Source organism: Rhinatrema bivittatum, chromosome 3, assembly GCF_901001135.1.
Source record: "Rhinatrema bivittatum chromosome 3, aRhiBiv1.1, whole genome shotgun sequence".
Taxonomy (NCBI): Eukaryota; Metazoa; Chordata; class Amphibia; order Gymnophiona; family Rhinatrematidae; genus Rhinatrema; species Rhinatrema bivittatum.
Window position 1 is genome coordinate 182,040,215 of NC_042617.1, and position 25,234 is coordinate 182,065,448.

Consider the following 25,234-nt stretch of genomic DNA (forward strand, 5'->3'; position numbering starts at 1 on the left):
TGTGCAGAAATTCCTGCTATGGTGTTGACTCATGAGCCACCTCAGTCTCTCTCTCACGCTCTCCCGCGCTCTCTCTCTCTCCATAATTGCCATTTCTTCACGGGAAATGGCAAAGGAAACCCTAGCATGCCATGAATGGATTGTGTGTAAAGGAAAGGCCCCGGTGCCGCGGGTTGTGTGCTGTTCGCTGCGAAAATGAAGGCTCCCGTGTGTGCTCCACTTGTGGAAAAGATGAAGGTCCCGGTGGGTGCCAAAGAGAGGGAGCCAATATGAGGAGATTGTGAAGGAGTGTGTATGTGTGAGAGAGAGCTTGCATGAAGGGGTGCATGAGAAGAGACACAGGTAGCTTGTGTGGGTGTGAATGCGTGAGAGAGGGGCCCTGTATGAGGGGCAGTACTGAGAATGAGGTCAAACACTGGGACTGGCGATAGTGTAAGGCAGGGGTCGGGAACCCATGGCTCGCGAGCCAGATATGGCTCTTTTGAGGGCTGCATCTGGCTCGCAGACAAGTGTCGCCACACTTCGCGGTTCCCCGCTGACCCAGCTGCTCCCTGGAACGCGGCGGGACAGCTGGAGTCAGCGGCACCGGCGTGCTCTCTTCTCCTCCTCCCCCCGCGGCCCGGAAGAGGAAGTGGTGAGCATCGGGTGCCTGCGCAGAAGAAGAGACCACGCTAGTGTGGTCTCTTCTTCCCGCGCAGGCACCCGATGCTCTCCACTTCCTCTTCCGGGCCGCAGGGGGGGGGGGGGAGGAGGAGAAGAGAGCACGCCGGCAGCGGCACGACTGGAGTCAGCCGGGTGCCTGCGCGGGAGTCATCGGGTGTCAGCCGGGTGCCAGCGCTGGAGTCATCGGGTGCCTGCGCGGGAGTCTTCCCGCGCAGGCACCCGATGCTCACCACTTCCTCTTCCGGGCCGCGGGAAGAAGAGAGCACGCCGGTGTCGCTCAGCACCGGCGTGCTCTCTTAGCACCGGCGTGCTCTCTTCTTCCCACGGCCCGGAAGAGGAAGTGGTGAGCATCGGGTGCCTGCGCGGGAAGAAGAGGCCACGCTTGTGTCCGACGGGAAGAAGACTGCAGCGCGGCTCGGAGGAAAATGAAGAGTTTCAACCGCGGCCGATGGGACTCCGCCTCCGCGAGGGCTGAAAATGAAGGAGGTTAGTGTTGGGAGGAGGCTGCTGCTGCCGCGAGTTCCTGGGGTGGGGGTGGGGGAGAGAGAGAGTGAATGAGCGAGCAAGCATGTGTGTTTGAGATCCTGTGTGTGTGAGTGAGATTGCATGTATGTGAATGATTGAGAGCCTGTGTATGTGAAAGAGAGTATGTCTGTGATTGAGAGCCTGCCTGTGAGAGAGAGAGCATGAATGTAAGTTTACCATTGGGAACCTGTATGTGTAAGTTTGTGATTGAAAACCTGTTTGTGTGAAAGAGTATGTGTGTATGTATGATTAAGAGCCTGTGTGTATAAGTAAGAGAGAGATCATGTGTGTCTGTGTCTGACAGCTGGTTTAGGTGATGGAGCATGTGAGTATGTGATTGAGAGCCTGTGTTTAAATGAGAGAGAGAAACCATGTGTGTCTGTGTGTGATTGAGAGCTGATTTAGGTGAGGGAGCATGTGAGTATGTGATTGAGAGCCTGTGTGTAAATGAGAGAAAGAGAGGACATGTTTGTAAGCATGTGAATGAGAGTCTGTGTGTGAGAGAAAAAGACAGCATGTATTTGTGATTGAAAGCCTGTGTGTGTAAGCGTGAAAAGATAGACAGCATGTGTGTAAATGTGTAATTAAGAGCCTATATGAGAGAGAAAAAACATGTGTATATGTGAGTACTGAGAGCATGTGTGTATAGGTGTGTCATTGAGAGCCAGTGTGAGAGAGAGCGCTGGTATGTGACTGAGAGAGGAGAAAGTTCCAAGCAAACCACCCCACCTCCTGCTAATTCAGAACAATCTCAGGACACCTGGATATCAAACGTTCCCAGGTATGCAGAGCAAAAAAATGTTTGTATCCTTATTATTTTTCATTACTGGATCTTTGTGTCTGCTATTTTGAAATATTTTGTTGGTATCTGGAAATGTTTTATATGAGTTTTTAATTATTGGATATTCCACTCATCAGCTGTTTCGAAATATGTTCTTTTTGTTAGTACAGTTTTACTGCTGATGATTTTATATTTCTTGATTTGTTTTATAAGGATGGGTGATGTTTCTTTTTTCCTTTGTTACACTGCATACAGAGACTCTGGCTTGTTGCAGTTTCCAATTCAGTTTTTTCTGCATGCTTCTTGTTATGCGTTTTGGTCTCTTTATTCTATGTTAGGTGAGGGACAGCACGTGATTCAGGTGAGGTTTTCTGCTGGCGTGTTGTTTCTGTGTAGGACTCTATAGCAGCCTGACTTGGTCCGTTTTCCTAATAGGAGATGTATTGGTGTCTTAAGGCCTGGTGTAATATTTTCAGAGACTTATTGTACATTAAAAGTGTGATCTTACATAAAATGCACACATTTACTTGTATTTAGTTTTAAACATATTGTATGGCTCTCATGGAATTACATTTTAAAATATGTGGCGTTTATGGCTCTCTCAGCCAAAAAGGTTCCTGACCCCTGGTGTAAGGGGTTGAGCCTAGTGGTGGCAGGGAGAGATATTGGCAAATGGAAGAGTTGGGGCCTGAGAGGGCAAAGTGGCCAGGGGAGAGCGAGTGGAAGGGACACTCTTACAGTGAATTTTTAGGGAAATTCTGCTCAAAATATTTAAAATTCTGCATCTCTAAGTAATAACTTTTTTCTGTATTAATTTAAAATGTAATTAAGACTATCATGTAAATTGTGTTTTTCCTAGCGTGTAGCAGATGGACTCAGGACCATTGGGTATAGTGTACTCCTGCTAGCAGTTGGAGACGGATCAGATTTCAATCTGACGTCAGCCCCTAGTACATATTCCCCCTGCAGGAAGTGCAGCTCTTTAGTATTTTCTGTCTCCATAGCAGTTGGGGACTATATGCATGCTCTCACAGCGTTAGAACCAAATTTAAAGAAGAAAACCGAAATTTAAAGGCGAAACCTACCTGAAGACGAGCCCCGCTCTCCTGCAGTGATACCCTCTGGTCCCTCCCCCAGTTGAGATTCCCGAGGAGATTTCAGTGGTCCCTCGGAGGTGAGCCTCGGTCCGGCGGCCACAGCAAGGACCTAGCCCCCGATCCTCGGGTGCGGCTGAGAGGCAGCGGGTGCACCCTCGAGCGCGGTGGTGAAGGTATTTGCCCTCTCCCCCCCCCCCCCCCCCGCAGCCGGAGACCGCCTGGGACGAAACCGAGAAGCGCCGAAGACAAGGTAAGGGAGAAATCTTCTGTTTGTATCCGGTCTGCGAGGATCGAGGAGGAGCACAGGTCACCGGCTGGGACCAGTTCCACCGGGTTGATCCGCCCTAGCAGGGCCAGGCCCCGGCTATTTCCAAGGGTCTACCCACGTGGAGACCCTCCGAGGGGGTCGCGATATTGCCCGCGTGCTCGCCGTCGCCATCTTGGCCCTATTCGCCGCTCTGTTCGCCGTTCGGCCCGAGCGCACAAAACCGAGCTAGGTGCACAAAGCACATGTGCGCATAGACTTACATGCACATCATTCCTTGTGTGCAGAAGTTGCACGCACAAGGGCCGGGCACACAAGAATACGCGCGCCCTGCACGCCTACCGAGCTGTGCGCAAATCTGCGGCCTGGATGCACAACTACGCGCACAACTCACACGCGCACCGGAGCGCATAAGAAGTTACGCACAGACAGCCATGGCACCACCAGAAACAGGGATAAAAGCTCAAGGCCTCTGCCCAGCATGCCACATCAGAGCCGCACAAAGCGAGGAGGCTGACGCCCTGTGCACTTAGTGTGAGGAGGCCCTGGGAGATCCAGTTCAGGGCCAGTCCCACTCAGGGCCGAGTACTAGCTCCTCAGGGGATACCTCGGACCTAGCAAATCCACAGACAGGGACACCCAGGGACCCAGCTTCCCTCAGCTTGGATCCAGTGTCTATCTCATGGGTGGACTTCTTCAAAGGGATTCACGCCTTTGTTCAAATGCAAACTGAACCTCTGGTTGATCAGCCACATGCTCCACCGGAGGACCCTTATGCCCCAGGCCCTTCAAGGCCTAGGCAAGGCTTCCACTACCCAGAAGCCCCACCTATGGGGACTCGGACATCTCTGAAGAGGAAGCCGAGCCCCTAGAAGAGGGGGAGCTCCCCCTGGAGACAGAGCCTCACCGAACCATGAGACGCTTCTTCACAAAGGACGAACTCCCGGACCTGGTCACCCAATGCCTGACGGAGCTCACTATCCCGGGCCCAGGTACTTTGGGGAAACCTAAGCCGAACCCCCCTGCTGGAGGGCCTTCGCCAGACTTCCCGCCATTTCCCTCTGTTACAAGCTGCACAACAGCTAATTGACCTGGAATGGAATGTGCCGGAGGCCACATTCAAAGGGGGACGAGCTTTGGCAGCCATGTACCCCCTGGACCCGGCAACCAAAGATCTTCTTGCATGCCCAAGAGTTGATGCCATGGTCTGTGCGGTCTCTAAGCGCACCACTATCCCAGTAGAGGGAGGGGCAGCACTCAAGGATGCACATGACTGGCGTCTGGAATCCATCCTTAAACAGTCATTTGATGTAGCTGCTATGTCTCTACAAATTGCGGCCTGCTGCACCGTGGTGACACATGCCTGCTTAACCCAGACCAGGAACAACACCCTGGGAGAAGTCATGGAACCTGCAGTATCATTCCTTGCGGACGCTGCCTCCGACCTAGTACGCACAGCGGCCAGAGGTGTGTCATCTGCGGTGGCGGCCAGGAGGCAACTCTGGCTCTGAAGCTGGTCGGCCGACGCCTCACAAGGATGCCCTTCAAAGGATCCCTCCTGTTCGGCAGTGAACTAGAGAAACTGGCCAACAAATGGGGCGAGTCCCCATTGCCGCACCTGCCGGAGGATAAGACGAAGATAAATCAGCGACCCTTCCCCAGGTCCTCCAGGGGCAGAAGTTCAGTGCTTTAACCCTTACAGAAGCAACTACCAAGCGCCCCGCCCTACGGGCAGGAACCAGTCCTTTCGGAACAAGCTCAACAAGAAGGGAACCAGCTCGGGTACCAGCCCCAGCCGCACCCCACAATAAGATTCAGCCGACCCGTCCAAGGGAAGAAGCCATAGGGGGCAGACTAGCCCTAGTCTACCGCAGATGGGCCGAGAGAACTTCAAATAAGTGGGTCCTAGCCATCATTCGGGAGGGGTACTACCTGGATTTTCTACGAACTCTTCCGGACAAGTTCGTGGAGTCTCCCTGCCACGACCTCTTCTTCAAGAGGGCGGCAGTGGAAGCCACACTGTCCAGACTACTGACCCTCGAGGCCATAACGCCCAGTGCCTCCACAAGAAATAAATACTGGACATTATTCCATTTATTTTATCGTCCCCAAGAAAGAGGGAACATTCAGACCCATCCTGGACCTCAAGTCGGTCAACCGCCACCTGAGGGTTCCCTGCTTCCGCATGGAAACCTTGTGATCTGTAATAAGGGCGAGACAACCGGGAGGGTTCCTCACATCCCTGGATCTTTCGGAGGCCTACCTACACATCCCAATTCATCAGGAACACTAGCACTATCTATGCTTCAAAGTCCTGGACCGTCACTACCAGCTCCGGGCACTACCCTTCGGGTTAGCCATGGCGCCCCGGACGTTCACCAAGGTAATCGTGGTGGTGGTGGCGGCAACACTGAGGAAGGAAGGAGTCCTCGTACATCCTTATCTAGACGATTGGCTGATCAGGGCAAAGTCTCAAAAGGAAAGCTATCAAGCAACCAGCAGAGTCATCACTCTGCTGGAGAGCCTAGGATATTGTGGTCAACACAAACAAAAGTTCCTTACTGCCCTCACAGTCGTTGGAATACCTAGGAGTCCGATTCGACACCAAGGAAGACAAGGTCAGCCTGACCCCCACAAGGAGATCAAAACTGTGGAACCGGTTGCAAACCTTGCTGAACGACCCTCGTCCCACAGCATGAAATTACCTGCAAGTCCTCGGGCTGATGGCATCCACACTGGAAGTTGTGCCATGGGCGCAAGCCCACACGAGGCCCCTACAGCGCTCACTTCTATCTCGGTGGAAACCAAGGTCCCAGAACTACACCGTACGTCTATCTCTTCCGGGCAGAGTCCGGACCCAGCTACGGTGGTGTCTACAGGCCAGCCACATGAGTCGGGGATCAAGACTATCCTCCCCAACCTGGACCCTACTCACCACAGATGCCAGTCTACGAGGATGGAGAGCGCACTGCAAGGAGTTAACCGCCCAAGGGCAGTGGAACGCAGAAGAGGCGGGATGGAACATCAATCGCCTAGAAGCGCGGGCAGTCAGATTAGCCTGTCTGCGGTTCGCTCACAGACTTCGAGACAAAGCAGTCAGAGTAATGTCGGACAACGCCACAACAGTGGCCTACATTAACCAACAGGGGGGAACCAGAAGCCAACAGGTGTCCCTAGAAATAGACCCCCTGATGGCGTGGGTGGAAGCAAATCTCCAGGAGATCTCCGCTGTCCACATCGCCGGGAAAGACAACATAACGGCGAACTACCTCAGCAGGGAAAGTCTAGACCCAGGAGAATGGAGGCTGTCGTCCGCAGCCTTCCAAATGATAGTGAAACGGTGGGGGACCCCGGACATGGACCTTCTGGCAAACAGATCCAACGCCCTACCACCCAGATACTTCAGTCCGCAGGCGGGAACCGCAGTCCCAAGGGATCGATGCCCTGGTACAGACCTGGCCACCCGGGACCCTGTTATACGCTTTCCTGCCGTGGCCCCTATTGGGCGCAATCATTCACAAGATACAGCTACACAGGGGACTAATTCTTCTGGTGGCTCCAGATTGGCCAAGAAGACCGTGGTACGCAGACATGAGAAGACTACTGGCAGGGAACCACCTACCACTGCCTCCACACAGGGACCTGCTACAACAAGGTCCGATCCTCCACGAGGACCCAGCTCAATTCTCTCTTACGGTCTGGCCATTGAGAGAGCCCGCCTAAGAGAGAGCGGATACTCGGGGGCTGTAATCGACACCCTCCTTCGAGCACGCAAGTTCTCCACATCGTTAACGTACATAAGGCTTTGGAGAATATTTGAAGCCTGTTGCGAAGATCTCAACATCAAACCACGCTCATTTAAAGTTCTCGTGATCCTGGAATTCTTACAGAACGGTCTACAGAAGGGTCTGTCCCTCAACTCCATCAAGGTACAGGTGGCCGCATTGTTATGCTACGGCTCCAAGAGCGAGGGCGACAGCATAGCTTGTCACGCTTCCTGAAAGGAGTCAAACACATTCACCCACCTCTAAAGTGGCTGGTACCTCTGTGGGATCTTAATCTCGTTTTGCTGGACAAATTCTTTCATCAAACAAGTTTTTAAATTGTCTTAAATTTTAACAGATCGCATTCTTCTCTGAAACTGGGAGGTGAATTATTCCATAGTTGGGGAATCATCCCTGAGAAAAATTTTACCTTTAGGCGAGAATGTCGAAAACATTTTACCTCTTGAACTCTGAAGTAATGACCTTTCACAGATCTCAAGCTTCTACTAGGCTTGTACCAACTGAGATGATTTTTCAATTGCTGTGAACTACGGTAACTTCTTTTTAGAGTTTTAAAGGCCAGAACCCCAAACTAAGGAACCAATCCTTATTTCAGTCCTTATTGAAATAAGGATTGTGTCTTGAAACTCCAGATCCTATTTTGTTCTCTAGTTCCTCTAATATCAAATTGGCTCCAGCCCAGATCCTGCAAATTCCCGAGGATGTGCAAGATTCGATTCTGATATCAGAAGATGCCCCATAACCCACACCAAGTCAAAGATCATGACAGCCTCTCAACTAAATAGTAGAGTTGGTGAAAGATTTCTTTACCTCATGGGAGGCAAAAGAAGAGAACATCTTTATTTCCCAGAATATCTGATTTATTCTCTCAAGAAGGAATTCAGTATCTCTAGTTCACACGAATTCTCCATCAGATCTCCCGTGAGGTAGTTCTAGCCCACAGCATTAATTTGCAGCAGATTTCAGCCAGAGAATGTACATATAGGGTTCCACCCATCCGAGGTGACCAAAGACCCCTCCTTGGTCACAATCTTCATCACTGGGGTCCTGGATTAGTAGTGTAATGGCTAATTCATCCTGCCATGTATGGAATACATTGTTTTCAGTAAGCAAACTTGCTTTATCATTGCAGTGCTTTAGAAGGACCAATCTGTTTATCTCTACTTGTAAACCTGTTCAGAATTCACTTTGACTTGTTCTGCTGTCACTGTTCTTCAAACTGGTGCATCTGGGAATCTGTAATATGTTAGATTTTTTGTTGAAAGAGTAGAATTTCATTTTTACTGATGCTGAATGTGGCTGCCAGATTTCTTAATGTATCTCTTACAAAGACCCATTCAAAACAGAATGTTGAGTTTAGCCACTTTACTAGTGTCTAATGCACATATTTGAGTTTTACTACCTTAAATGAAGCTTTGCAGCTGTGGGATAGCATCACAAATAAGTAAGCAGTGAGTAAAAATACTAGCTGACCAGACAGATGTGTGAAACCGCATTCAAATTTATCACTGAGCAAGGAATCCAGCAAAGGGTTCTACAAGGAGAAAAAACTGATAGATAAATGTAGGGTGTTGTGTTTTGGGTTTTTTTGTGTTTTTTTTTTTTTGTGGGGGGTTCTCCCTCCCTCTAGTTTTCATCTGAGTGTGTGTGTGGGTTGTGTTTTTTTGTTTTTGTTTTTTTTTTTTTTAATAACGTCTCACACTGCAAACTGATTTTTCTTAATTTTTCTTGTCATTACAAAATGTTTTAAGCATAAAATGTGTGTTTTTAGAAGTGTGGTGTCTGTTTCAGATGAAACTGAGATCAAACTTTTACAGCACCATGTTGAGGTGATCAGTTAAATCTGAATACTTGGGCATTTTTCTCTAGCGCTTATTTAACTTCTACCAGAAAGCATTTTGTGATTAAAATGCTTATGAATAAATGTGTGTCCCACAGAGATACTGTCTAAATTTATTTAAAATGAAATACAGAAAAGTGATTACTCCAGATGCCAATTTCCCCCAGGAATATTGTAAAAGTACATCATAAGGTCCAACTCACCTGCCCCTTCCCCCATAGCTGCTTGCTCTGTAGCTGGGCTGTAGCAGATCTTCTGATAGACCCTTAATTTACTCTAGTGTCAGAATTTCTCTCTTGCTATTCATCTACTGCAGTCAGCCTGATGGAAGTTGGTGGTTTTTCCTGTGATCTAGGCGATGTGCTTGTGAATACAGGCCACCATCCTCTTCCCAGGCTCACCTTCCTCCTCTCCAGGCTCTCTTCCACCCTGTCCTGTCCCCTTGCAAGTTCAACCCACAGCCTTCTTCCCAGCTCGCTCGCTCCTTCTCTGCCCATGGGAGTCTGGGGAATAGCTGTGAAAGCACCTGCAACAGCTTATCAGTATTAGAGCCTGAGGTGATGAGTGTCAGGCCAGAGGAGAGACAGTGGCAACATCTGGGTGCTGTCATGCTCGGCAGGGCATGCTCTATAGTTCTGGTCTAACTGTGTATTTGTCACCCAGGAGCCAAGCATTGCACATGCATGCACTCACAATACAGGTCCCCTCTGCAGATTTGATGCCAGCTTTTTTGATTGGCTGCCTTCCCATTGATGCATTGCCCAGGTGAATTCCCTTCCCCTCGATGACATGAGCTTTTCATGCGACATTAACTTTTTTCTTCGGGTACCTTCCAATGACGAGCAGGCCTAGGCAAGTTCCCCTCTAACACAGGCTTTTTATTATTGTTAAAGTCAAAACAAAAATAGGTAAGAGTTGTGTGAATCATAAAAAATGAATGAATAAGAGAATTATGCTCCTAAATTAATCTTAATTCATATACTTAATGCTGAAAAATGATTTATAAATTTTATGTCAAGGAGGAAAAGACCTCAAAATCCAGCAAGAAAGATTTTACAAAATCTGCAAAACTTGCTTCGGGTATTATAATCACAGGTCTAAAAACCTCCCAAACCAACCTATTCTTTATTATTGCAAATTCATTTTTAATATTTTTTTTTTTGTTCAAATTCATCAGACTTATCTTTAAATATCTTGAACAGTTAGTGCCATGCCACCGACAATGGCCAGCATTTCACAGTGCTGCTGCTTCAGGGTGATCATTAAATGAGGCAGACTCTGCAATAAATGAAATACAAGCATTGGAGATTGATTATATTTTATATATTCCAAACAAAAAATGCAGAGTACTCCCTTTTTAATCATTCCAGCACTTGTCTTGCTTGGAGCTAAATACCCTCCCAAAAATTTTGTTTGAAAAAAAAGGGCCAACACATGTGCATCGGGTATATATAGCTCACTTCTCACACATGCACGATTGTTGTGTGCATCTGGTTACATGGAGCCGAATGAATTAATTTAGTTTTTTATTTATATGCTTCTTTTATCTATAAAAAACAAATACAAAAAAACTGTTACAAGATTCTTTCCTTTTCAAAATAGTTTCCAAATTGTGTTTTTACTAACATTTTAAATAATTTAAAATGTTTCTACTAGAATGGAATAGTAGAATTCAAACCGGCACTCATAAAATCAAAAAGTAGTCAGGGCACACAACTTAACCATTACACCAATCAATATTGTAATAGGTGGGCTCTCTGTAAATATAATAAACTTCTCATGTTGCTTATGTTCAGTACCATATTCAATATGTTTAACTCTTATATTAAACTTGTGACATCGTTCATAGAGATTGTGAAGATATAATGCTTTTGTTGACTTTCTTAATGTTGTATATATTAATCAGTGTTCTTAGTTTCCTTGTTGAATTCACATATAATGAAATTTTTGTCTCAATCTCCCTGTCATCTTTCTACTCAAAAATTGAATGTTACTATGAAAGCATAATTGATAAATGTTGGAAATGTACTCTGGATATTTTCTTCTGATATTGTCTGAATAAAATATTCTGTTAATCCTGCCAACATGAGATTAAACACTGTGCATATTCTGTAATTTTGATCGAGCTCAAAAAAATGAGGCCCACTCAATAGAGCTATTAAGGCCACACAGTTCAATGCTCTTCAAACGACTGAACTAAAATTCTATCATAGTCACCAACCCTGATCTGTTTATTTAAATGATCCACTATGCAGTATTTGAGAGTGGAAAGTTGTTTGTGTTCTGCACAGTGTTTAACCATAGGTGCTTCAGTTCATGCATTTGAGACAGCTTTTATGTTCAAGTATGCATGTTCTAAAAGATTTTTGTTTTTCCAACATACACTTTAGAGCATGGGCACAGTACAACATTTATCACATAATCTGAACTGCAAGTAGTGAAGTGTTTCATTGAATACTTCTTCCTATCCACTGGGTTGACAGATTCTCTAATCTGTAGTGTAGTGTATTAGCACAAATCATGCAACTCCTACATTTAAAATGACCACAAAGTATGGATCCAGTTAATGTTACAGTAGATAAGAGTCCTGAATAGGCAAAAGAGCAGGATTAACATGTTCTTTCAAATTCTTGGATATAGTGTAAGACACTTAAATAGTCACGAAAACGTTCATGTAGGTCCAAAATTGTCTGTTTTCTCAAACCTTGACAATTTCTGGCATAACTGTTGAATACTGTGTAAGAAAATTAAGATTAGTTCACAAGGCTGCGTGGAGCGTTTAATTGACAGCATTTTGAATATTTGGAGTGATTTTTTCACCGTTTTCGATAACGTAAAATGTTTTAGAGCAATAGATAAAAAATCATCTAAAAAAAGTTTTTTGATTGTAGCACTGTTTGCACATGAACTGTACACATTGGTCGGAGGAGGGATGTTTATGATTACAATTGACATTCATATTACCCCTGGTGGGGATTTATGATTATGCATATGAAACGTTCCTCTCCTTCCATAAAAAATTTTTTCTTGTTAATAGTTTAATTTTTTCACTCTTTTTATGAGGATTTAGGAGTTCAAATATAAGAAGTTATAATTATTATGAGGGATTTGCTTTGAGGTTTCAATCAGGAAATTAAGAGTAACATCTTTGGAGAATTCTTGATTATTTTTTGCAGATTGTATAGAGAAACTAATTCAAAACAAGAGTCAATAAATAGGGTAACTAGGAAGATATAAGTAGATTAATTGTAGTGTTTTGAAAATCATTGCCAAACACACACAAAATAACCTAAAGTATTTTAGTCTATGGATTTATCTTTACATCCTTGCTTCCTTAGAAATTCTAAATTGATATCAGCAAAATTATGATACAGGAAGTCCAGCAGCGAGAGGGAGGCTTTCCAGTCTTTTGCACTGACTGCCACATGTATGATTATCTCCCAGCTGGGATCATATTTGTGCACTAAGTGCAAAGAGCTCCAAGCCCTCTGAGAACAAGTCTGATCTCTGGAGGCTAGAGTAGCAGACCTTAGAGGAGCTAAGAGACAGAAGTATATAGAGGAGACGAGACCTTCAGAAACATAGTAGAGAAGTCCCACCTCCAGTCTGGTAGCCCCTTTGCTGCTTTGGAGGAGAAAGATCACCTGGTAGGAGAGCATCACCTTGAGTCAGGAAGCAATCCTGTAGCTAAGACCTGCCCTCAAGTTGATGTAGTATCCTCTCGCACAGAGGATAGGTCTCCAGGGGCATGTGCCCAGGAGGGAAGGGTTAGGATGGCAGTTATAGTTGGTGATTCAATTATTAGGAAGGATAATAGCTGGGTGGCTGGTGGATGTGAGGAACACTTGGTAACTTGCCTGTCTGATGCGAAGGTGGCGGACCTCAAGCATCACACAGGATTCTAGATAGTGCTTAGGAGGAGCCAGCTGTCTTGGTACATGTGGATACCAATGACATAGGAAAGTGCAGGAGGGAGGTTCTGGAAGTCAAATTTAGGGTTTTAGGTAGAAAGCTGAATTTTAGAACCTCCATTCTCAGAAATGCTCCTCATTCCACATGCAGGCAGAGCTCCAAAGTCTCAAGGCGTGGATGAGATGATGTGCAAGAAAAGAGGGTTTTAGATTTGTTAGGAACTGGACTTCATTTTGGGGAAGGAGGGGCCTTTTCTGAAAGTATGGGCTGATTGTTGCTCAGAAGCATATAGTTTGGAATGATGTATCTTTGAAAGATATTACGAGAACAGGGAAAATAGGGCATCCTAGTAGAGAGGTTGCAATAAATGCCAAAGGGGACCAGGTGCCTTTAAGTAAAGTGCAGAAAGATTCCAAATTATATCGAAATGATAGGATAGCTTAAATTGGTGGATGGTTTTGAGAGGTAACAATGTTGGAGCCACTTGGCAATAGTGATCACAACATTATCAAATTTGACTTAACTGGAGGGAGCACAAAAAAAAAATCTACATTGACAGCATTTAATTTTCAAAAAGGTGCCTATGATAAAATGAGGAAAATGGCTAGGAAAAAAATGAAAGGAGCAACTGCAATGACTGAGTTTAGATCAGGCATGATGGTTGTTTTTAAAATAGCATCTTGGAAGCTCAGAACAGATGTGATCCATACATTAGAAAAGTTGGAAAAAAGGCTAAATGATTTCTGGCATGGTTGAAAGATGAGGGGCGAGAGGCTATAATATCTAAAAGGACATCTTTCAAGATCCGGAAAAGGGATCCGAATGAAGAAAACAGGAAACAGCATAAATGCAAGAGAAGTTGAAAAGAATCTTGCAATGGATGCAAAAACTCATAAAAACATTCAGGTACATTTGAGGTAAAAAGCCTGTGAAGGGAGTCAGTTGGACCATTAAATAATCAAGGGGTAAAAGGAGCACTTAGGGATGACAATGCCATAGCAAAGAAACTAAATTAATTATTTGCTTCAGTATTCACTGAGGAAGATGTAAGATATTCCCATATCACAAACTAAACAGCAAAAAAAACCCTTGTGTACAAAATCAAAAAACTGTTACCAACGAGGAAACACAAATCTAATATTAACATTTAAAAATGGGAATTAGTATCAGAAAAAGGATATATGCTCTTATTTTGCTGTTCTCAATTTTATGTAAGGGCCCTGCCCAAAAGTTAACCTGTTTGCAATGTTATATGTAAGGGTTCTGCCCAATGGTTCCTGTTTAACTGTAAACCGATACGATGTGTGAACGGTTATCGGTATAAAAAAGACATTAAATAAATAAAAAAAAATAAATACCAAATAATCCACAGGATCTTGCCCACAATAGGCTTCAGGTAGCATCATACAGAAGAGCACCCAGTTAACGTCACATACTTTTTCCCATATTCTAACTTATCAAATAATTTTATTATAATCTCTTACTTAACGCTCTTAATTTTATAGTCTTTAAAATTCCTTTTCCAAAAAATTAAATTATTTATCTTTTGTTGAAAAATTCCTTTGTTTAAACTTGGTAACTACGGTGCTTAAATCTCAGTACCAAAACACTCCCAACATTGACAGTGTTTCAGTACTTTGTGCCTTCTTCAGGGGAAACAAAGTTATCCTCTAATTTGGCCATGCCAGCTCATAGAACGAACTGAAAAAAAATGGCAGAAACGATGATATTCAAAGGTGATGATTCAGAGGAACTGAAACAAATCTCAGTGAACCTGGAAGATATACTACTAGGGCAAATTGACAAACTAAAGAGTAGCAAATCACCTGGATCAGATGATATCTATCCCAGAGTGCTGAAAGAAATGAGAAATGAAATTGCAGACTTCCTATTGGAAATTTGTAAACTATCAACATCATCTATGGGAAGGCTGGAGGGTTGCCAATGTAATGACAGTTTTTAAAAAGGAATCAAGTGGTGATCCAGGAAATTAGACACCAGGTTGTCTGACTTCTATGCAATGCAAAATTGTAGAAATAATATAAAGAACAAGATTGCTGAACATATAGATAAGCATAATTTAATGGGACAAAGCCAACATAGATTTAGCAAAGGGAAATCTTGCCTCACAAATTTGCTACAATTTTGAGGGCGTAAATAAACATGTGGATAAAGGTGAGCCAGTAGTTATTGTGAATCTGGATTTCCAGAAACCATTTAACAAAGTCCCTCATGAGAGACTTAGAAAATTAGAAAGACATTGGATAGATTGCAGTGTCTTATTGTGGATTGCTAACTGGTTAAAAGAAAGATAACAGAGTAGGGCTAAATGGTAAATTTTCCCATTGGAAAAAGGTGAATAGTGGAGTGCCCCAGGGAGATCTGTTCTGGGACCACTGCTTTTTAATATATTTATAAATGTCCTGGAAATGGAAACAAGTGAGGTGATCAAATTTGCTGCTGACTCAAAATTATTCAAAGTTGTTAAATCGCAAGAGGATTGTGAGAAATTGCAAGAGGACACTGCAAAACTGTTAGACTGGGCATGGAAATGACATTTATGTTTAAACAATTTTATTGCTTTTTCAAGTTAGCATCAAACACACAATACATCATGTTGAACACAGTGGTTTTGCAGCATTCAACATCTCAAAGCAATATCTAATAAATCGAATAGCAAGCACTCCAACTGAGCACCCACCCCTTACCCCCCTCCCCCCCTCCCAACTAATATCGACCAGTGCATACTGCGATACAGGTACTAGGACACAACAGTCAGGGATCCCAGTACAGACCAGTGGATAAGGAATTTCAGTCATTCAAAATCCAGCTGCGTGCTCTATGTGGCAAAGTCTGTAAATACGGGTCCCAGATCTGAAGGAACGTGCGTCGTAACTTAGGTGATGTCCGAGCCGTCATCTGTTCCATCTGCATCAAACGATGAAAATGATTCCTCCAAGCCCAGGAGGATGGACCCGCCGCTTCCTTCCACTGAAAGAGTATCAGTTTCTTCCCTACATTCCAAACTTTCATAAACAGCCGACGGGGTCCCACATCTCGGATACGTAACAGAGGAATACATTCAAAAAGTATCAAAAAGGGAGGCACTGGCAAAGCAGGCTAGCTAGATAAGATACAATGCGCCTCCAAAATTTTTGAATAATCAAACAGCCCCAAAACAGGTGTGAAAGGGTACCGATTGCCTGATTGCACTTCCCACAAGTTGCCACCAGTACCAAAGTAGAGTGGAAGGCCACCTGTGTAGAGACGTACGCCCGCCAAAGAAATTTATATTGCATTTCTCTATAATAGGAGTTTGGAGAGACCTGCGCAATACGCTGAAAGCAGGCGTGTAATTGAACATCATTTACTCGGAATATGCCTTCTCCATTCCAGCGTTCAGCTAGGGCCAAACACGGAGTCTTATAAGTTGCAGTCCTTAACTTTTGATAATAATGCGAGAGCAACAGTATTTTTACTCTCTCCAGCAGAAAAAAATCGGCTACAACCTGGAAGCCACTGGGCATAAGGCTGGCTTTCGGCAAGGACTTGACATAATGGGAGAGCAGCAGATAAGCAAACACAGAGAGATGTCACAGGTCATAAAGTTGAGACGTCTGTTGGGGTGTGATGAGTTGTCCTGTAGCATCTAAAACATGACCTATTTCAGTAATTCCCAGAGTTGCCCAGACTTTAAAAACTATGGAAGAGGAACCTGGTGAAAAATCTAAATTGCCTTGCAAGGGCAAAAGATAAGCACATTCTTGTGGCAACTGCAACAATTTCACGAACTGGGACCAGGCATTTCGCACTGGAGACATGGAAATGGCATTTAATGTAGTCAAGTGCTAAGTGATGCACTTTAGGGAAGAGAAGCCCAAATTATAGCTATAAAATGCAAGATTTCACATTAGGAGTCACCACTCAGGAAAAGCATCTAGGTGTCATAGCTGAAAATATGTTAATCTTAGGCTCGATGTACAGCAGCAGCCAAGAAAGCAAATAGAATGCTAGGAATTATTAGGAAAGGAATGGAGAATAAAACATAGAATATCATAATGCCTCTGTATTGCTATGCTTTGATTCAAGAAATCTGCAAAGCAGCCAGTTAGTGTGGATAGAGGACCTTTGTAAAATGCTATTGAAAACGCTCCTGCTGTCAACCTGATTTTATTCATAAATTGAAACAATAAAACAACTGACCTTAACTCAATCTCAAATGACATCTTTGTAAATACCAACTCAAGAGCAGTACTAAAGAGCTTACTTAAGTGCTTCAACTCTCCCTCCATCCTCTTCTTCTGGGTTCCAATTCCACCATTACTGGACAAAAAGAAATTATGTTGCTACGCATCTTGGGAATCTCCACATGTGTGCCTGAATTGAGTCCTTGTGCATAGACAAAGCAATGTTGCTTACCTATAATGTCTATTCTCCATAGACAGCAAGGCAATTCAGCCAACAATCCCATCTTTCTCCGTGTAGAACTGAAACTTAGCTTGTGAAATGACTGTGGGGACTTGCACTGCAGTGGCTGCGCAGAAACTATGCGTGCTCAAAGACTTCTAGGTATTTCTGCGTTCTGAGAGAGCACTTTCCATATTGATGCCATCCCATGGCATTGCCAGTTTGTAAAGCTGAATTGTCCTGTCTACGGAGAATACCTGTTACAGTTAAGTAACTTTGATTTACAAAGCTTTTATGACTAGGCATGGGAAGGGACGCATTCTGTGTATGAGTTTTTGGAATTTTGTATGCTCATCAACCCAAGATGGTAGAGTATAAATGAGAGAGAAGATTAAAACTGTCTGGATAAAGAGAGGTCTTGCAAGCGATTGTTTTGTATGACTGACAGCTGAGATTATATGCGCGGTATATTCTTAGTGTGGACAGGAATTATTGGGTCAACTAGATGAACTGGTTCTTCTGTACGTCATCTGTTTTATTATAGCTACCAATTGCACTCCTATTATTAATCAGATTCTGAAAAGGCCTTCTTTTGATATGTTAGATTGCGCTAGTTATTGCTTAGTGTCGAATATACCTTTTTGTGGCCAAGCTCTTGGAAAAGCAGTGACTTTGCAGTTAACATAATTTTTTGGAAGAGATGGGTAGGTTATACTCTTCAGTCAGGGTTCCAGTTATGACATAGTACAGTGATGGTTTTGAGTTCACTCAGCGATGTTACATTATATTGGTAAAGGTAAGGAAGTGATGGTGCTATTATTAGATCTGTCCTGCATTTGACCTGAGCATCATTGTGTGGAGTTTGGGTATTGTTGGGAGGGTGTTGCAGTAGATTCTTTCTGTTTTGTCAAATAGGTCAGCACAGGTTTCTGTTAATGGAAAATTGTCTTGTGCTATCACATTTGAATATGCGGTCCTTCAATATTCACCTCTTTTTCTCCTTTTTTTAAAAATCTTTTTGTGTCCATTGGAGAGGTTATTGGATTAGTTGGGTATGAGGGGATATTTATATGCAAAAAAAAATGTGCACCCAACACGCACATTTTTACTCTCCAAAATTAACGCCTGCCCTGGAGCAGGCATTAGTTTTTGAGGATCCCAAGAATTGTACAGAAAAGTATTTTCTGCTTTTCTGTGCTTCCTTCAACTTAATATCGTGGTGATATTAAGTCAGTCACTGAAAAATTAGAACTGTTCAAAGAAAAAAAAAAGTGTGCCAGCAGTCAGGTAAGGAAAGGGGATGCTCAATTAACGAGTGTCCATTTTCCTAACCTGTGGCTGTGCACATGTCCTGGGTGCAGTCTGCCGAGGCGGTGCTAGGGTCACACAATTTCTCCATGCGACTCCTTTTTACCGCGGCTGCTGATTTAAATATTGAATCGGGCACCCTGGAGGGGTTGATTAGTGCACATTAGGAGAGCGGGCGCTCAATCATGAGTGCCTGTTTTCTGCAGCCAGTGTTTCATCGGCCTGTGTGTGTGTATAGCATGAAGATGCTGTGTCCTTATTTGAACAATTAAGCTTTTAAGTTGGTTATTCATGCACTGGTTACATCTCATCTGGACTATTGTAACAATCTGGGTGGGCCTTCCGGAAAGGCTCACTAACAGACCGCAGATGGCCCAGAATGTGATGGCGAGGGTGGTGTCAGAATGTGCGCTGGTGCTTTGGAAGCTACACTGGTTACCAGTGAGGACCCAGATTGAATTTTTAAGGTTTTGATAACTTTTTGGGTGGTGAGAGGATCAGGACTTATGTATTTAAAGGGTAAGCTGAGTTGGTATGTACAAGGATGTCATTTGAGATTGAGTTAAAGGTCAGTTGTTGTTATATCACTTCAATTTATGAGTAAAATCAGGTTGAGAGCAAAAGCGTTTTCAGTAATAGCCTCCACACTATGGAACTTATTACCAACGGAAATTAGAGCTGAGAGGAATAATTTGGCATTTTGCAAAAAGATCAAGATTTGGTTGTTACCAGAGCTGGTTGAGAATTGTGTTGGTGGGAGGTGATGCGTGGGGAGTGGATGGCTGGTCAGATTTTAGTACGAGTACGGGGTTGGAAGATGCAGTTGAAATGGTTTAAAACTTTTTAAAAAACATTTTGTGTGGTTGTAAATTTTTTTCTTTGATGCCTTTGTTTATGATTTTATTGTGTATGTTGTGTCTGTAAATCACTTTGGGCAACTCTGGTTTTTGGGTTGCTGGATGTGATTAATAGATTTAAATAAAAATAAATATTTAGAGAAACGGTATTTTCATGGAAAAGTATATTTAATATCCTTATATTTGAAGAAACTATTAATGGACAACTCATGGGATTTCATTTTCTTTGTATTGACAGATCATTAAGAAGATTGGACAGTACTTAAATATGAATATAATTGTACCTGAGGAGTACGTAGAGGGATTTGTTCGAGCCAATAACACATTCCTCTATCAGTTAGTCTTTGATCCATTAAAAAGAGAACTTATTCCTCTGAACCCTTATCCCAACGATATTGATCCACAAGCTGTACATTATGCTGGACGGTATCCTTTTCGTATTGCAAAGTTTTAGCATGCAAAGTGGGATTTTAAGGAGAAGTTTGCTTTTGATCTGTGCTAGTATGCTATTTAAAACAAGCTGTATACTCATAATATTCAAATTTGCCGCACAGCAAAAGAAATACCATCTCCTCCTGATGCCCCCAACCAATACTTGGCTGCTGCTTCAGAAATGCCAACTAGTGGTCAGGGACAAGATATGAAAAAAAGAGGTGGAGTTTGCTGACTGATTTTGTGGTTTCTTGCTAACTGAAGGCTTAAAGGTGAATTTTAAAAGTCAAACGCGTGCCAAAACCGGGAGATGGGTGCGCATATCTACCCGATTTTATAAGCCGCCCACATATGTGCACAAATAAAGAGGCACAAATATCTTCCATCAAGAAAAATGGGTGTAATGTGGGTGAGACATGGACATTTTGGGGCAGAGCCAAGAGATATGCGCACATGTAGCTACACACCTGGGCAGAAGGCGCAAAGTTACTTCTGCTATAGATGAGGTGTAAATCTTAACTATTTCCAGACATCTATGAAGTGTTTGAAGGGGGTCTGGGTTAACTGGGGGGGGGGAGTTCAGGCTAATGCCAGTGGGGGGGGGTGGGGGGCAGTTAGCTGGGTGGATGAACTGGTGAAACAACATGTCCTGGACATGTGCCTGTTAAAAAAAAAAAAAAAAAAAAAAAAATGTCCTCACTTGCACTTCTCTAAGCTGACATTTCCCTGCTGTGTGTGTTCACAAGCTTAAAATTGAGCGCTCATACATGTGCGAGGGCTATTTTATAAAGTGCATGTACTTGCAAACAATGTAAAATTTCACTGCATCTGGCTGTGTGCTTTTTTAAAGTTACAGTCTTAATGTTTTAAAAAAAAAGTGGGTTTTTTGTTTAATTAGAATGTTCGGATAGTTGTTTTTTTTTTTCCCCCCTCATTACATTTAGACTTGGCCTGCTTACTGTATATTTCAGTTTCTACCAAAGTGGATGCCACTACTATTTTCAGTGCTGTCAGCTAACCTAATTTCCTCTGCTCTTCCTTACCAGCTCACTGACTTTTAATTCCATATCTCATCTGCTTTATTTTATTAGAAGCATATATTGAGAGATTTGCTGTCCAACTAACTTGCTCTTTTAATTATTCTATCTGTTTTGAAACGTATTTTAAGTGTCTTAGAATACGTCGATCCAAATGCGAAAAGATCTCAGTAGACTATTTAAAAAAAAAAAAAAATCCAAGTTACCAGAGAAAGAGAGTGAAAACACTATTGTTCATAGACACCAAGTTCTATAAAGGCTCAAAATGTTAGAAGGGTGTCAGCAAGCCAATTTTAAGTCCAAACGTTTTAGACAACCCAGCCCCTTGATCATTCACCTAATTGCAAATATCAATCCAAAATGTCAACTGTCAAATTTTCATATGCAAATAAAAAACCCTGACACTAGCTAGTGTTTAGATATTCCTGCATTGGAGGCAATATGAGTAAGTGAATACACTGCTTAATGAAATGCTCATATCCAGACACATCAGTCTCGCTGAATTCCCAGGATTCTGCTTGAATGTCTGTCTGAAAAATTCTTTTTTTTTTTTTTTTAAATTCCCAAAAATGGCATACCACATGAAGTCAGACAATCAAGTGCAAGGAGTCTCTCAAGATTCCTCTCGTCAAGTTGTGTGTTGCCCTTCTCACCATGTATCCAAGAAGTTTGTGCTTTGCTCTTGTGTCATTGGCATGTTTTGCAACTGCACACAGTGTCAAGATGTTCCTCAGTTTCTTAGAGCTGAACTGGTAGAATCTGATTTTTCTAAACTTGTCATGACATCTAGTGGGAGACTTAGGTATATCAATCTTGTGGTAGCTATTCAGTTTGCACTGTGTCTGTGCGTATGGATACTGTGAGTTTCTTCCACTAGATTTAAAATTAAACTTTGATACAGTAGTCAGATTTCCCAAATTATATCATTAAACATCCCTGTGAGAAATTTTACAAGGGCCTTAAGCAGGCACATATGACAGCACTGTTTAGAACAGCAGCATGTGTTAAATAATCTGAGGTTTTGATTTATTACTTCAGGACTGGCATGGTGGAGACATCTCTTGGAAGCTTCTTCAAAGATAACAGTTGGATCTGTTGTTTAAATACCCTTGTACCACATAGTCTTAATTTAGATCAAGATCTGTCAGTGTTCTATAAGTATGTCTGTTCAAGCTTGCCATTTTTAGGAGTTTTAAAACTGGAGCGTTTTTTCAGGCCAGGGTTCAAACAGACTTCTGAGAGCACCCTGAGGCTGTTCTGTGTCTGGATATGAGCATGTCATTAAGCTAAGTGTATTCACTTATTCCTATTGCCCTGATGCAGGAATATGTAAACACTAGCTAGAGTTGGGATTTTTATTTGCATAGAAAAATTTGACCAAAAGTTGACATTTTGGACTGGTATTTACAGTTGGGTGAACGATAGAGAAAACCAGGTTGTCTTTTTAATGTCTTTTGGATGGTCTCGGTAACACTTAAAATTGTTCTGGCTTGCTGATTCCCTTCTAACATTTTGAACCTTTATAGAACTTGATGCCTATGATCAGTAGTGTTTTTACTCTCTTTTTTGGTAACGTAGAATAAATCAAGCCAGCTTTGCTTCCTCTTCAGACAGTCCAGACAAATGAGTTATGCATATCAACAGGCTCACTGATGTCACTCCTTATCTACATCGGTACTAACACTAGCTTGCCAGTGTTCTCTGTCTCCAGATGGTAGACAAGCTTCCCGTGCTATGGCCTTGGGCATGGTAAGCTGAACAGGGCATCTGCTAGCAGTTCCTCCCTCCCTCCCTCCCTCAGTTGAGTGGGGCCTCTAACTCTTAGCTAAATCTTAGCTAAAGTATAAACGAAAATGGAATAGAGGCACTTTTGAGATGATAGCTGTGGCTCACTCCTTCAGTTAAGCCAGGGAGCTTCCAGGGGCCAGGGAGCTTCCAGGGGGGTTGGAGCTCAGGCTATCCCCCACCCTCTCTCCCTACCCTCCTCTTCTCCTTTTGGTGCTTTCCTCCTCTCTTTGCCTTCATAATAAAAAATACTGGAGGTATTTAACTGCTCTTTCTAACAATTAAGTGTAAAAAAAACCCCAGAAAACAAAAAACCCAGGCCAAAACAGCAGACAAGCTGAGGAAACCAGAGGATCTGCTCGCCAAGGGTGAATCACAGCAGCATAGGAGTGTACAGTGTTGGTTTTTTGGGGACATTTATCGTCTGATTCTGGTTGAGTGTGACCGATATTTTTTTTTTTTTTCCCCCTGCAGATTGGGGCCTGGACCATGTTTAATTGTAGCAGCACACAAAAATAAGATCGTGCCAGCTGAGAAGCATGGCAGAGAGTCTGTGCTCTGCATGGCCCTCCATATTAGAGAAGTGTTGACTGGCAGCGACTTAGAGGTGTTTAGGGAGTGTGTTTTGCTCCCCTTCCCACCCCCGCCAGGGACTGAAAAACTGATTTTTTTTATTTTTTTATTTTTTTTTGTGGGGAGTGGCTGATTTTGGGAGAGACGGCTCTTATTGAGACTGCAGTGATTTCTTTCCTTGATGCTCTGGCGGCCATGTTATAGCCGCAGAACTCTGAAATGGAAGCTGCCTTCTCACTATCTCCTCTCAGCCCTAAACACAGGCTTGAATTTGCTGCGGACTCAAGGGGAATTGCTGCTTCTGGTGCAGCTCAGGCTCTAGGTATCTTCTTCCTGCCATGGGCAGGAAATTTTGAAAAGTTTGCAAGCTTTCTGCAGGGGCAAAAAACTGTCCCAGGGACCATCTTGGCCCTCCTAGCAACCCCGATGGCCATCTTTCTGGGCCTCTAGTCCGAAGACCTAGGGTGGTGGTAGAAGTTCCAAGCAGAGAATTTTCCCACTTGGATAATTCCCTGGAAGAGTTTGAGATTCCCACAGGCGGATAGTGAGGCACAATTGGGTGAGGTTTCCTCCTGAGGGAGAGGACCATACTTCTTTGCTGCGTCTTCCATAGGAATGAATTGACGTCCCTCATATCTGTCACTGTGTATAGTGCATATTTTGGATGGAAAAAGATACCCCTTGCTCCCAAAGAGGGACTGGACCGCATGGTGACCAATCTGAGAAAATCTTGGTGCTGCTCCTCTTTTCCCCAGGTGGTGCAAGATTTGATTGATTTAGAATAGGTGAGACTGGAGGCAAATTTTAAGAGGCTGTATCCATTGGATCCACAGGTGAAGAAGAAATTCAGTTTTTCCAAGGTTGATATTTTGATGTGTTCCATGACAGAGAACCACCATCCCAATGGAAGATGGAGCTGTTTTTAAAGATGCATAGGACTATAAGATTGAATGTGTATTTAAACATACCTTTGAGACTGTGAGCATCACTCTTCAGATCTTGGCGTGTTGCTGTATTGTGGCAAGATCTGGGCTGCGTTTGGTGCAGGATGCCCAGGAAGAAAAGGGAGAGGATTCCCCGCCATTAGAACTGGGAGTGGTGTATTTGGTGGATGCCTTGTTAGATTTGGTGTGTGCTTTGGCCAGAGGAGTGGCATCCATAATAGCAGTGCAGTGGCTTCTGTGGATGTGCAGCTGGTTGGTGGATTTGATCTCTGACTAATTTGCCTGTTTTCTTTTAAGGGTGGGCTTTAATTTGGGGAAGATCTGGAAAAGACGGTAAAAGCATGGGGTGACTCAAAAGTCCTGAGGCTCCTGGAGGACAGATTGAAAGCCCTGTCTTGAAGCTACTTGTCTTGCAGTTGATAGCAAGACTCTAGGATATTAGTCTGATCAGAGTTCTTAGGGCAGAAATCTAAACCATCTTCTAGGTTCCAGTCCTTTCATTTCAAGAAAAGAAGTAAGACTGCTCTGGATGCTCGACCTCTTCTAGGATGGCGCAATGAGTGTTTGTGGGCCCGATCTCTGGTACCAGCCATCTGTATGTTTTATTAGAGATGGACCCAAATTGCAATGGATTAGTGGTTCCTGGAAATCATTCAGAATGGTTGTGCTCTGGAATTTACATGAACCATTTGTGATGCTTTTATAGTTTCTCCTTGTTACTTGGTGGAAAACAATTAGTACAGGCTTCTCGCTAGTACATCTTGGTACTGAATGACCAGGAAGATCTGGGTCACTATTCCATTTACTTTGTTGAAGGAAGGGTCCTTTTGCCCCTTTCTAGACCTGAAGCAGGTCAATGAATTTTTGAAGGTGGTCACTTCAGAATGGAAATCTAAAGATCAGTGATCATAGTGGTTCAGAAAGGAAAATTTCTGACATCCTTGGATATCATGGAAGCTTATCTTTACATGCCAACCTGGAAGGATCATTAGCATTTCCTGCAGTTTGTAGTGCTGGGTTGCC

General features: G+C 43.5%; 1 protein-coding gene across 2 annotated transcripts in view; it reads left to right on the plus strand.

Annotated features, from left to right (window-relative positions):
• EXO1 (exonuclease 1) overlaps positions 1-25,234 on the plus strand; it is a 151,189-nt gene that overhangs the window by 40,066 nt on the left and 85,889 nt on the right. For both annotated transcript variants that reach the window (XM_029594016.1, XM_029594017.1), the window contains one exon: positions 19,679-19,866. In XM_029594016.1, coding sequence (XP_029449876.1) covers positions 19,679-19,866 — 188 coding nt within the window. The remainder of the gene's footprint in view (positions 1-19,678; positions 19,867-25,234) is intronic.